At 36.6% G+C, this 14,094-nt stretch overlaps 1 protein-coding gene across 3 annotated transcripts in view; it reads left to right on the plus strand.

The window, feature by feature from the left end:
• Nucleotides 1-14,094, plus strand: part of ANO10 (anoctamin 10) — a 128,261-nt gene that overhangs the window by 80,433 nt on the left and 33,734 nt on the right. For 2 of the 3 annotated variants that reach the window (XM_055804149.1, XM_013303074.3), the window contains exon 12: nt 4,718-4,834. The exons of the other annotated variant lie outside the window; for it this stretch is intronic. In XM_055804149.1, the coding sequence (XP_055660124.1) occupies nt 4,718-4,834 (117 nt within the window). The remainder of the gene's footprint in view (nt 1-4,717; nt 4,835-14,094) is intronic. 3 annotated transcript variants of the gene reach the window in all.

Consider the following 14,094-nt stretch of genomic DNA (forward strand, 5'->3'; position numbering starts at 1 on the left):
TATCGCTCCCTTGACAGAACTATTTTTCACTTTCATCCTGCCTTTTTTCTACTCAGAAAGATGCAAGACCCTCAAAGCTAAAAACAGTTGCTACAGAAAGAATAATTTTTATATTTTTTTTTTTTTAGTGTTTGATCTTAGCTTTAGTTTAATGTCAGAGTACTGTGATCTGGAGTTCTAGCAAAGAATCTAATGATCTCCCTGCCTTCTACTCCGACAGCAACATGATTTTGCAGTGATAGTTTCCTTTACATTTGGCAAAAGCATTTTGCATGTACCAGTAGAGAATAGAGGTTCAAAGTGATGTGCCATTCTCAGGTGTTGCCTTTTGTGAAGGGTTCCTTACCTACACAGAGTTAGTAACCGGTGACCATCTTGTTTCATAGTATGTGCTGGTTCTAGGCCGGACTAGGTCCAGATTTCTGATTTTAATTGAAAGTCTTTATAAATATTAGATTCTAAGATAGGCTTTCACAGCTACTGCTTATGTTCTTTTTTCTTCTTGTTTTGGTTTTGTTTTTTTGTTTTGTTTTTTTTTTAGTTTAGTAGATTGACAGGAATTGCTGCAGTAAGACCACTATAGAAATCAAATTAGCTGTTCAGAATTCCAGGAATTTAACCCTAATTTGCATTTGCTGTTTTAGAAAAGATGAGGTTGGGACCCACTGCTGCAAAACACAGCTGCTGCTTCTACTCTTGTCGGTGGCTTTGCAGAACAGAGTAGTTCTTCTGGGTCTCTTAAGCACCTGGCACAAGATCACAAAGAGTTTGATGGCACTGCATTTATCAAGGGGGAGAGACTCATTGCTGTTGCTCTCTGTGCCCTCTTGGTAAATTGCAAAATAGGAGGGGACTTTGCTGTTGGCATTGAAGAGCTGTGAATGCTATCCTGGGTTTTGCTCACAGTGAGATAGTCCTCTTGTAATCATGGAGGGCATGTTCCTGGAAACAATACTGCTTTCAGTGGTTGCAGTTATAAATAATGGTTGGGTTTGTAACCTGATTTAAAAAAAAAAACCCAAACAAAAAACCAAACAAAACACAAAAAACCCACCAAAAAATCCCACCCTAAACACAAAACCAACTCTATGAAAAGAAATTTTAGTACTGGGCAAATACATTTGTGCTAGTTGTGTAGCAAATTTTGGTAAGCTTTCATATTTTCATTTTATAATAATTCATACTACTGTTAATGTAACTTTATACCATGAAAGAGAATTTTGCTGTGTATTCTGGTGACTTATACTGTACTCAAGACATTTCTTTTTTGAAAACAGATGTCTTTTTTTTTTTTGTGAATCTGACTGGCAGGAATTACACTAAAACAAGATTAAGCAATTGGTACAGAATATGAATGACAAAATGAACACAACTACCCATCTCTCTATTTTTTCCTTCAGTTCCTCTTGAATAACTACTTATATTTCTTTAGTCAACTGGCAATTCCAAAATGCAGTATGAACTGTTAATAAAATTAGATATTTTCTTTTAAAGAAATTTCATTAATCATATGATCCACATTCATAATTTCTGCCACTTACCTTCTCAATTTTGTTCCTATTACTCCTAATCTGCAAATAGGAACAGCTGGAGAAGTTATCCAAGGGAGGTTGTTGCTCTGCTGTATTTTTTTCAAGTTCACTGGGAATTATGAGGTAGAATTGAACTGAATTTGCAGTCTGTTAAGTCCAGTGTCTTTTCTGAGGTCTTGCACACAGGGATGTCCCATGCAATTCTGAGCATTTTATGACTGATAAAGCTTTGTTTTGGTGGGAGGGAAAAGAACATAAGCCATTCTGAGGAGTAAACCAAAGGTCTACTTAACTTAGTCATCTCTTTCCTAAGCATCCACTATGGGCCAATGTAAAGAGGATGATAGTAAGCAAGCAAAAGCAGTGACTTCCCCCATCTGTACTTGAGCTTTTGAGCCCTCTCTGGCTTGAAGGCTTTCTGAATCAGAGGTTCTGCCTTTGTGTTTAAGGCTGTATGTTTGTGTTTAAAGGCTATGAGTTGTGCTAGTGTGAAAACTGACTTCTTTTCTGACAAACAGCTAGTTTGCATGAAAGGCATTTTTTAATACATGTGGGTAACAAGTAGCCTATTGCCAAAAACCCTGCCTCTGGAATGCTGTTGAACTGTTGAGCTCTGGTTAGCTGATACAACAATAAAATCCTTCACATGGTGAGGCAGTTAAAAAACATTGCCCTTCTAAATATATTTTTAAAAATACAGTGTTTTCAAGGTTTAATAGCAGTGCTTTTGTTGGTTGTATTTCTGGTTTGCCTAGATGTCTCTTCTATTCCTTCCTTGCCTCTATCAAAAATGGGGAAAACTTAGCCTGTCTCTGTTCTCCATAATATTATTTACATTTCCTTCAAATTATTCTGATTTATTTCCTTAAAAATTGTTTGGATTTGGAGCTACTTTGAGGCCTCTGTCTAAAGTTACAAGCTTGGCTTATGTTTTCAAGGCTTTTAAAGAGGCAGTGTCTGAACAGTTACACTTCTAAAATTTGATTCTTGCTTTTTAATAGGATTAAAAAAATATGATTCTTTTTTCTTTTGTTTAGCAAACTGAGATGAACCCCAGTCCAAGGGATCTGGGGCAGCTAGAAGCTATGTTTTGTGATACTGAGTCTTTTTTTTTTTTCAGCTGAAATGTCCACTTTAACTTTTCAAATAAATGTCCTCATTCAAATCCCTCAGTTTCCTCTAGTTCTTTCAGTCATTTGTCTTAAGTGTAAGATTTTACCCTAATCCTGTTACCTACTTTTGAGTTACTCCAAATTTTATCTCCTTATTTTGCTATTTCTAAACCAAATTTTTATCCATAGATTAGTTATTCCACTTCAACCTGTGATTCATTATGACTCTATTCTGCACAGGAGTGTATTCATTTTTATTATTGTCTTCAACATTTTACCTTTTTCCATTTGAGATTCCTCCAGCACTAGCTCTGAGACATGTTTTAATGTTACGTATTTCTAGCATAAACCAACATTGTTTGCTGTCTTGTCTTTTCTTTTCTTTTCTTTTTTTTTTTTTTTTTTTTCAAGAAAAGTTCCTTAGTAGCAGATGCTATTAAATTGGGTGGTAAAAGAATGTTTGTTTGAGTGGGAGAATGTTTTACTGTTGATGTAATTCTTTTTTTTTTTTGTTAATAATGTGGTATTACCTATTGCATTACAAACCAGACATGCTAATTGCTTCATTAACCTCTTAATCTATGTTCAGGTTTTCACTGATGATGTATTAGTGTTGCATTAATATTCAGCCTTCCTTTCTCCTCTTTAAATAAAGCATTAATCCTTGCACTAACAGTTTGTTTCCTAGACCTACTAACTATTTTTCTGTAATAAGTTTTTAAAAATAATTTCATGTTCTGTTACTTGTTACTACTATCTGATTTCTTACTTTAACTGGAATTGGCTTATTTATTTTCACTACAACTTCTGTGAAGTTTGGTGGTTTTGCTAGCTTCTTGCTCATGTAATTCCAGAATCTCAGGGGTCTTTGGTCTGTTATGTTGTTACTCATGTGCCCAAGTGCATCAAGATCATATAGTTCAACAAACTATTTCAGAAAGGAGCACTGATCTGTTCCATTTTAGAAAAAAAAACAAAACAGGGAAATTTGATAAGTAACTTGGACATACAATCTAAATGTAAGCATGTCTATGAGTATCATCATGTCAGTTGGAGCTTAAGCATATACTTAAAGTTAAGCACATATATTTAAGTGTTGCCTTGTATTGGTCACTGTCTTCTCAGCTAGGAGCAAGTTCATGCTTGCAAACATATAGCGTACTGTTAGCTCAGCCCTTGATAAAGTAAGATTTAATTATTCTTGTTTAGATAGTATTTATAGGTGACATAAATGAAGAAACAAAACCACTGACTTGTCAGTTTGGCACTTGGTTTTGGTGAGATGGGGGGAATGGTGCATGTTTAAATGAAATTTAAAGATTGCTCAATTACTAAACAGAACTTCATACTTGGTTTCTCTTAAATAAGCTTATAATTTTTTGTGATAAATTATGACTAATTTGGCATCTTATATGTGGAATGTTTCTTCATTTCCTGGACAGTTTCTGTTCATGAGTGTGCTGCTACTTTAAAAATCATATTTTATTTTGTTTTGTTCTCCTCTGATGCTTTTTCAGGAGTGATTTTAGATTTCAGTAACTTGTGTAATGCAGGAATTCTGTGTTCGTGTCTTTTTACAGTGTGCTTGCTTCATTTGTATCATGACAAACGTATATGTGTGCACATATGTATGTTGTTATAATTAAATCTAATTATATGTAATAATAGTTATAGGTGCATGTATATATATGTAAAAATTTCACTATGAAACAACATGTGCTGAGTGCGATAATTCAATTTCTTTATAGCAATAATATGTTTTAAAAGCTATTATTTTATCTGGAATCAAAAATGCAAAATCAAGTTAGAAATTTATAGTACATAGTGAAAATAGGATTATTATGAAAATAAGCCAAACTATATACGTTTATATTCAAATTATGAATGTCTGTAAATAGAAAAAATATGGAGTAGCTGAGGCTTAATATGGTTAGAGTATGCTATCAGTGTTGTACATGTCACAAGAAAGAATTGTTTATACCTCTGTTACTAAAATTTGGAAATAGTCTTATGCTGTTCTCGCCGTGCTTCAAACTCTACAGAGCAATATTTTTCTTTTTACTTGTTTTTCAGCACTTGCTACTAGCAATAAAGTTTATCATGGCATTTGTAATTCCGGATAAACCAAAACATATCCAGATAAAACTAGCCAAATTGGAATTTGAATCTCTAGAGGCTCTCAAACAACAGGTAAGAGCAACTGAAGTGTTGGTGGCCTGAAGGAAAGATAAACCAGGGAGATTCTGCTTTTGTTTTACGTGGATAAATGTGTATATCGTGGGGTTTTCAAATTCCTGTTTACACTGTATTAAGATTAGCTAGCAAAACTGTTCCACCTCTACCCCACAGGTTGTGGTGGCAGAGCTGGGGTGTCTGAGTGGGTTTTGGAACAGTCACTATTCACAGTGTACAGCACAGACTATTAAATAAAGAGAAAATAGTGCTGGTTTACCTCCACACATTGGATTGTAAACTATAGCGTTTCAAATGATGCTTCATTTTCTGTTAAACCATCACTGCTTAAAAGTGGAGCAGAGAGCTGGAAGTTGTAACAGATTCATCTGTCCTTTCAACCCACCAATGTGTGTCAGTCAACAGCAGAAAAATGGTTTTCCTTTTCAGACAGCTTGAAATTCCTGGTATGGTTAGTAGTATAGCAGCTTGTAATGTCTGTTGTCCTTATGTGTGCAAACATGCTTTGTTTATATTGTCACTTGTAAAGGACATTGGGATCTATAAAACTTCCTTTAGTCCCCTGGAGGTGTTTGTTTTTGCAGCATTAGGATTTCTTTCATTGCTAGAATACAATCACAAATAAACAGTTAAATTGGCTCGAATATAAGCAGAAATTGTAAACAGGCTGGACATGTTTAAAATAACTGTGTTGAGAACTAAGTATGTATGATGGATCGGTAATGTTGCCTTATTTTACTGTCTATACAATATACTCATTGCATAAATAAGTATATCGTAAAATATACCTTTTATTAACAGGCATTCTGAAGCAATTTAGGAAAATAAGGAGCTAGATATTTCTACTGAAAACTTCTGTTTTAACAAAACATTCCATAGAGTGAGTGGTGGAAATCACAAGACATCAAGAATCATATGGGATTTGCTCCAGTAGGATACAGAGATTCTACAGACCTGGTTTTGCAATGGCAACATTCTTTAGGAGTTTCTGACCGTACCATGCTAGGTAGGATTTCTAAGCTAGCTTCCATATCAGAAAAAACAGACAAAACCGCAAACCAGCATGGAGCTGCAGAGACGTGTTCACCTATTTATCGTTAGCTCACATTTTTACATTGCAGTGCATGGTTTTACATGAGCATATTGGTTTTGTGCTCCACATGCAAATGTGTAACCTTCTCTATACTGTTTTTTGTGTGGAATGGTAGGTTACTTTCTAAAACCTCTACCATAGCTGCATGTGACAAAACGATCTCTTAATTCTGGACAAACCGACCCTGTAAACAACACACTGCCTTTTCTAGTTAAAAAGCCACAGTTTTGTTTGACACTAGAACATTGCTGTTGAGGTCAGCACTGTCTTCCATAATCAGCCATAACAAAATAGAAATTACCATTGAATCTAATGCCTGGTAGTTTTGTTTTGCCTTTTTCTAGTATGTTGATATGATGGTGCCAGAAGCTGGTCATGGATCTCCTGTACTTTTTAGATAATATTAAAAGGAACAGGACTACATTTCTATTTTAGTTGTTCATTCTTTGTTTTCATTTTGCAGACAGGCAAAACTAGGTCACCCACTGGAACATTAAGCTCAAGTAAATATAGTCCCCTTTTGGTTATAATATGCCAACTGGAATATACACAGAATCTCTTTCCATATGAGTGTGCATGTCAGCAGTCAGGACTTCATCTCCTGGTCAGTCAGGACTTGCATCTGTGCGTTCCCTACAAAATACATGTGTGATTCCCAGTTCTGCAGGGTTGTTTCATTGATTCAGTGGTTAAAAGTTAGTCTGAATTTTAGTAAGAACCAGAAGCCTGGCAGTTCTCGCCAAATACTTCCAGGCTTCCTACAGGATTCAGGATGGTGGCTAGTTTTCAGGTGCCACTTTAACAACAAGTGTCTACCATCACCTTTTTAGATTTCCTGTGATTGATACTGTGCTATGTATCCCATAGACACATAGAGATTTAGGCTTTTTCTCTGGTCCCTTAATTTTTTGAGTGAAAAACATCTGCATTCAAAAGTAATACATTGGCAGCACAAAAAGTTACCAAAGCATTTATTTTAGAAGCACGTTTTCTAGTTCTTCCTCTCATTACTGAGAGTCATCATGGTAATGTATGATTTATATCTTACTTTCAAGCAAAAAACAGCCACAAAATCCCCCAAATCAACTTTTTAGAAAAACAGACATAAAAGTCTGGGACAAATGTGTTGTGGTATCACATGTTAAGGAGAAACTTGGGTTATATATTTTTGTGCAAATATGCATCACATTCCTCTCTTGATGCTATCCAGACATGCATGCCATTGTGTTTTATCATATGAGCTTTTTGAGTACTACGGTCTTGCGATGTAGCTATTAGAAGTGTCTTCTTCTAATCATCAGAACACCATCAGACTGTAAACATCTAAGATTTCAAAATGGATTGTTAGGCTCTGTGTATAGTGTGTGGAAAGAAAAATGGCCTAATACAGCTGCTCTGAACAGTTGTTATTGATTATGCTTGGGATCCTTAACGTTAGACAGTGTGAACACTTTTACGTTTTCGTTAACGTTAACCTAATTGCTTTTTAACTTGGTGCGGTGGGACTGTAACTATTCTGTTCAAATCCATTTGAAGATTGAGTTAGTGTCTGTTTGAAAGGCATTTTAGGGAATCTCAGCTTAGTAATAGAGATGAATGATCATCATTAGAGCTTGTTAAAACCTCCTATACGGAGAAAAATGCCACGATTAAAAAAAAATCATTGTATATTGGAATGGAAGTCTTGTTTTGAAGTTCTCAAACTTTAAGCAAGGTTGTTAGGAAGTTTGGAAATGTTTCTTTGAAACATTTCTTTACATAGTTTGTGTTAACACTGTTGAAAGGGAGTGGACTGTTTAATGGGTTGTAATAAATTGATCTATTTGGAAAATACTTGTTACAATACACTCAAAGTATCATAACAAAGTTTGTTGATATAACTCAAGACAAAATACTTTCCTTAATTTGGTTTCAGAAAGGTTAATGCGCTACATCTGTAGACTTTGCTTCAAATTGCCCTGATGTCCTCCAGCGTAAAGAATGGTAGGCTGGTTAGACTCTGTTGTTGGGGGGGGGAATGTGGATCTGGATATTTGCAGAGGAGCAAGACTGATTCCATTCACACTCCCTGAAGTGTTGTCACCTGGAAGGAAGCCTGCATGCTGGGCAACTAGATATGGGTACTGCCTGCTACTAGGGTGATGGACCTTTTTCTGGTGAACACCATAGTCTTTCTTAGGGAAGTAGCCAGCTAGTAAAGTGGGGTGAGGTGCCTGAGACTCCCCTTGCTGCTTTGCAGTACTCTGCTCTGTGGCATCTATTTCTTGCGAGCACAGAAGCATGCCACGCTCTTTGGTCTAGTTCCTATTTTAAGGAAGAGAGACCAAGTATAGGTGTGCCTGTGAGCAGCAAGGGAACAGTCAGACAATTCTTCAGTGGTTCAGGAATTACCATAGGCATAGGTGAGGACCAGTCCTGTAAAACTAGTGGGAAGGCACTACCTGGCATTTTCAGGGCAGTGACACTGAAAGCTGCACTGATAAGCGTTTTAGCTTCTAGACAAACAAAGCTTAATGAATAGACAAAAGGCCCTCATGGCTGGAGACGAGTCAGCAGTCTATCCTTATAAAAGGTCTAAGTTCCAGAAACACAAAACAACCGCAGCTTAAATAGCATAACTAGCATTTTGTGGACTAGATTACAGTCATGTTTTCAGGTACTACAAGACTTTCCCACTATTCTTCCCATTGAGGCAAATATCAAATTACTACCTTCTTTCTGCACTGAAACTAGACCCAGGCAAAAGAAATGAGAGACAAAGTAGGGGAAAATAATTATTCATGAAATTGTTTTCTGAGGATAGAATACAGATTGTAGCAACTCCCAAGGTGACATATAGCTATGAGTAATTTTTCAATGAAAAATAGTTTTAAATGGTGTAGGGAATGGGTGTGTCTTTTAACGAAGTGCAACTACATAGACAGCATTGGTAGTAGCTCTGAAAGCAAAAGTTTATTAATGTAAAAATGCTTGTGTTTTTTTATGGTACTTTGCATTTAAAAATCTGAAATAGATAAATTAAAGATGTTTTTCTTTATAGCATCTCCTTCGCTATCTCAGCAGAATAAACATAGCCCTGACAGCAACAAAAGAGAAATAAATTTTAGTCCCAGAGTTTGCTTTTTCAGAGGAACTACAGGGGAAAAAACCTGTCCTTAAGCTGGAGCAGAAATGCAGGTGTGGAGGATTTTTTGGTCAGTGCATCCCTTCCCAGTTCCGTCCCCAGCCCTTACTTCCAAGGTGACCTAATTTATAAACATGACATCACTCCTGTGCTCTAGCTTCCTTTCTTAGTGTTCTAGCTATTGGTGTCCAGTAGCTTTTAATAGGAATGCCTTTGCCTTTCTATAAGTGAAGTCTTTAAATGCATCCTCTGAAGAAGCGTGTCCATCTGCTGGATATCTGATGTCCATCTGCAAATGCTCCACTAGGAGACTCCAGATAGATAACATACTTGTGACCAAAGGGCCTGGTCAGCTGATTGACAGTTGTCATTATTCCTCAACTGCCAGTAATGAAAAGGGTCAAGCTTATTGAACACCAGTGTGAAAATGTGCCTTCTTTATCCTCCCTGCTGTATTTCTTTTCAGAGTGAGATAAAGCAATGTGGTCATTCAGCCTGGGTCAAGTGGAGAAAGACCTTTTGCTCTTTCATGCAGTATCTCCCATGGTGGTTGTACCACCTACATACAATTGTTTAGTGGCAGTGGTGTTGTCTGAATATGCGTAAACAATTGCTTCAATTGCTTTGGAGTGAGATGTAGGTGTTTGTAAGTCAGTAGCACTCCTTCTTAATGATTTCCAGCAGAATACCAAGTTTTCCAAAGCAACAGTAGGTACAACATTCATTAGGATTTCTCTAGCAATATCATCCATTTCCTGAAAATTGGGTCTTATGTCTCCGTTCCCTCTCCAGGAAATGCAAGAAATGAAGAATGCTGTGACAGATCTCTGAATACAATCTACACTGACAAAAAACTTCTTTAAAATATGATAGTGTGTTAATTAGCTTCTTTTTGACAGAGATGGTGAGACAATGACAGAAAGAGACAAGTGTCTCTGCTTCAGCACAGTCATATGAAAAGTTTAAACTCCCTCATTCTGCAGGTATTCTAGCATGTAAAAGTTGCTGTTCTCTGTAGTAGAAACCTTCTGCTTCAAGTAATTTCAGTGCTTTTAACATTTCAATTCACTACACAGCAGCAGCTCTAATAATTGCAAAGCTTTCTGGTTTCTGACTGCAATGGCTGGACTTCGCTGTTTCCCCTAGGAATAGTACCCACTAGCACTAATCTCATCCTTTCCAGAAGGAATACACTGAGCTTGAGTGTGCTGTTCTGTCTGGCCCCTGTCCTGTCAGAGTGCTTAGCCTCTCTGAGAACAGCTTTCTGTAGCTCAAGCATCTCTGAACAGCTTTCTGTAGCTCAGAGCACAGCAAAGAGATACTGCTAACTTAGGGCTAAGCTAACTTCTGCACTGGGCAACATTGACACTTGGTTCTTGCACCTCTTCAAGCTGTTGTTCTTGCAGAGATTTTCTATTTACTAACATGTCTTTGTGTTTCAAAGATATGACTGTGGATGTGATGGGCCAACATAGCTGCTTGAACTGTCAGTAAGTCTCAGAAATGACCCTTCTTTTTTGGCAGGGGATGAAAGAGAACAGGACCTTTTTCTTTTTTTTTTAACCATTTAACCTTGGGAGAGCATGAGTTGCTAGTTAACATCCTGCTTGCTTATCTTGTAAAATGGGAACAGAAAACAGTTTTTGTGAGGCTGAAACAAACTCAGTGGATTTCTGCCTCATTCAGTACTATAGATACCAGAACTCGAGTGCTCAGAAGAGGGCTACCTGTAGCTTCAGGACTACCCTCAAAACACCCACTACTGAAAATAGAATCAGAAGCTCATTCTGTGCTCACAGGCAGTGCTGAGCAAACTTAAGGCTGCAGTCAGACAGCAGGAAAGGCAAGTAGCTGAAATGAAAACTTTTCATTCCAGTAATCAAAGATTTGCAAAACAACCTGTAGGAAAGGCTGTTGAAACTTGAGCCCAAACATTGAATTTAGTTTAAAATAGAATGTGAATTTAGGTTAAAATAGAATTAGGTGAAATAAAACACTGCTTTATGTTTTGACAAAAAAAAATATCCTTAAAAATAATATTGTTTCTAAAGAAAAAATATTTTTAATCTCATTTTTTTCCAGAAAAAATGTTTGGCTGCACTTTTTTTGATAGGCTTCACTGGTTTGTGTAATTAAACATAACTCACAGGTGATGTGAAAATGGAAACACGTTGTTTCTATAATCACTGTTGTTTAGTATAGGTTTTTTTAAGAGTCCAAGCCTATTAATTCAACTTTGCAAATGGGGTTTTTCCCTATTGAGTAGTCAGAATGCTTTCAGACATGTCAATATCACATTTACATGTGTTTGGTAGCAGCAGGGATATAATGCAAGTAAGATTAATTTTATTCTCCTAACATTTTTTTAAGCATAGAAAGACTCGCACCCAGTCATAGGAAAACAGATTGTTTTCAAACTTAGTTTTGCCAAGTGTATTGTAAACATGAATTCCTTTAATGCTGGCCCTTTCTTGAGGGTATGTTTCTGAACATTACTTTCAATATAAGAGTGTTAGCAAAACCAAAATAAATTATGATCCTTTAAGAAAAAAGTAACATCAAAAGTCCATTAATTTAGGAAGAAAGCTTTTGTGTCTCCATTTGTAACTTTTCAGCTGAAGGTGAGATGACACCAAGTCTGCCTGGTTTGCCAGTAAGTTAAACTTTTAAATATGGGGCCATTGAGAACTAACGGTATAAATATAAACTTTTAAATAGATATGACTGTAACGTGATGGTAGTTGATACTTTTGCATGCTCCTATAATAGGAACAGAAACAAAGAGTACACCCGCTTCCCAGCAGGTGTAATTTTCTCTTCCAACAATCCATTCATTCTCTGTGCTATTTCCAGGGTAAAATTGTCCATCAAGTTGTGTTTCTGTAAAAGCTGAGTCTCTCTGGAAAGACAGCCTGTTTTACCTTTCTCAAAGAGTCTGGTGGTGGAATGAACATCAGTCAGTTTGGTCCTGTCTTTTTCCCTGACATCCCGGGTCATTGACAAGATATGATCTCAACAAGGAAACCTGGAGTAAGGAGACAGGATAAAAACTAGGTTAACATTGCTTCTACTGTAAGAATACTGCAGCTACATGAGGCTTTCATAGTTTCAGAACCCAGAGGGGATTCCAATTATATGCGAACTGGTTTGAATACAAGGGAAGAGGCTATTCCATTTCCCATAGAAATGGGAGTAAAGTGCACAGTGAGATTTGATTTCAAGAAGTCTGGTAACAAGCTTTCAACAGGACATTCATGTGTCTATAGTTACAGACTTCTAAATAATGGTTGTATCTGTTACTGAGAAGATGAAGGACTAGAGTGAGAGAAAAAATGAAATCTCTTGTCTTGCTAAAATTTCTTCAAAAGAAAAGAATTCCAAAATTTTACACTTAACATGATTTGATAATGAAATTTTCTTTATAAACTGAACAGAACTTGGTGATAAAAAAAGTAGTATTTGTTGCAAGCAGCTATGGACTCCTACACGCCTATCACATTTTAAACATCCTTTTCCCTATGTCACCTCAAAAGATCCCAGTGGACAACAAGCCTTTAAAGGAAATGCTAGTTTAATTGAAATAATTAAATTTGACCCTAGAAGCTTTCTCTATGAGCAGGAAGATAGCAAATAGGATATATCTCAACTTCTCAGAGATGATGATTTCAGTAAAATTTTAGATGTTTAAATATGACTGGATTACCACCCCACCCCACCCCAAAAGAAAATCTCAGTCACCCTGTTATCTTTCTGAGACTAACGAGATCAAAAAGCAGGAATTCCTGAAAAAGAGACAAAAATTTAAAGAGGGTTCATGTCAATGTGTTGCTAGTGATGGCACTCACACCATGACTGAGTGTTTTTGTACGTGCTGTGCAGCCTGCTCGTGAAGATTCTAAGAACAAGTACCCAATATGATGTGTTGCCTACCAGCCACTGGGGTTTATTAATGTTGAACTTGAAAAAGTCTCTGTGTATGCTGATGCTGCCTTGAATGCTCATACTGTTTGTTGTATGAGAAATTGCACTCCCATATATGTCTGCCATTTCAGTGAGGTGGGTAAGACACATGCCAAATAGGCAAGTCCTTGCTGTATATATGCTTTGATAATTTTTTGTTCTGAAGTGAGATGTAATTCTTTGTCTGGATAACACAAAAGGAAAAAGAAGTGTTTTATATGTCTAATTTGTTTAAATTACACAGTGTCCATGAATACTTTATTACGTTATATATACAGCTTAAGTAGCACTTGCTTTTTATATGTTAGAGTAGTCCTTACGCAAATATTTTTGAAATTTTCATTATGGAGTACTTTGCAAAAGGTAGTTTTGTGGATCATTGCTTCTTGCACTCTTAGGTACCTTCCCTAAGTGTCTAGAGCTGCTATATTTGAAAATGTATTAAGAGGGGTGATTTTCAAGAGATAAGATAAAAATTAGCACTTGTTATGTTCATTCTGTGTTATTTTCCCTATTTTTCAGTCTGTGTTATTGACCTGAACATCTATGTTAAAGAAGTGCAGTATTTTAATGGGTAGGCCACAGCTTTTTTTTTTTTTTTGTAATCACAGATATGTACAAATGAACCAGATATAAACAGTGTCACCAGTGTATAGATACAGAACATCTTTGCTTAATTCACAAGAGACGGCAAAATCCCTCAGTACAGTCAAGGACTGTGTTGCTGAGTAAGAGGAGACATTCTATAGACATTTTGATGCGTCCCCTACTGAATTCACTTGTAGCACTGTCTTTTCTGATACTTTCTGCTGCAACTATGGCTCAAGATTCAGTCTGATAAGGGATCTTTTATTGCAAAGACCAGTCCATTGACCATCACAGGCTGGACCCTATCCTGTGTGACTTCGATCCCTATCACACAAGCAGTGACAGTTTGCGCAGTTAGCTCTCCAACTACCACTCTGCTGGTACTCACTAGTACTGTCTGTTAGGATGACTTTTTTTTTTTTTTTTTCCTCCCCTCTGTGAGCCTTCTCAGTGTCAGCAATGAATTATCTTAAATCACTAACTCCCTTATCC

The sequence above is a fragment of the Falco peregrinus genome, chromosome 5 (assembly GCF_023634155.1).
Source record: "Falco peregrinus isolate bFalPer1 chromosome 5, bFalPer1.pri, whole genome shotgun sequence".
Taxonomy (NCBI): Eukaryota; Metazoa; Chordata; class Aves; order Falconiformes; family Falconidae; genus Falco; species Falco peregrinus.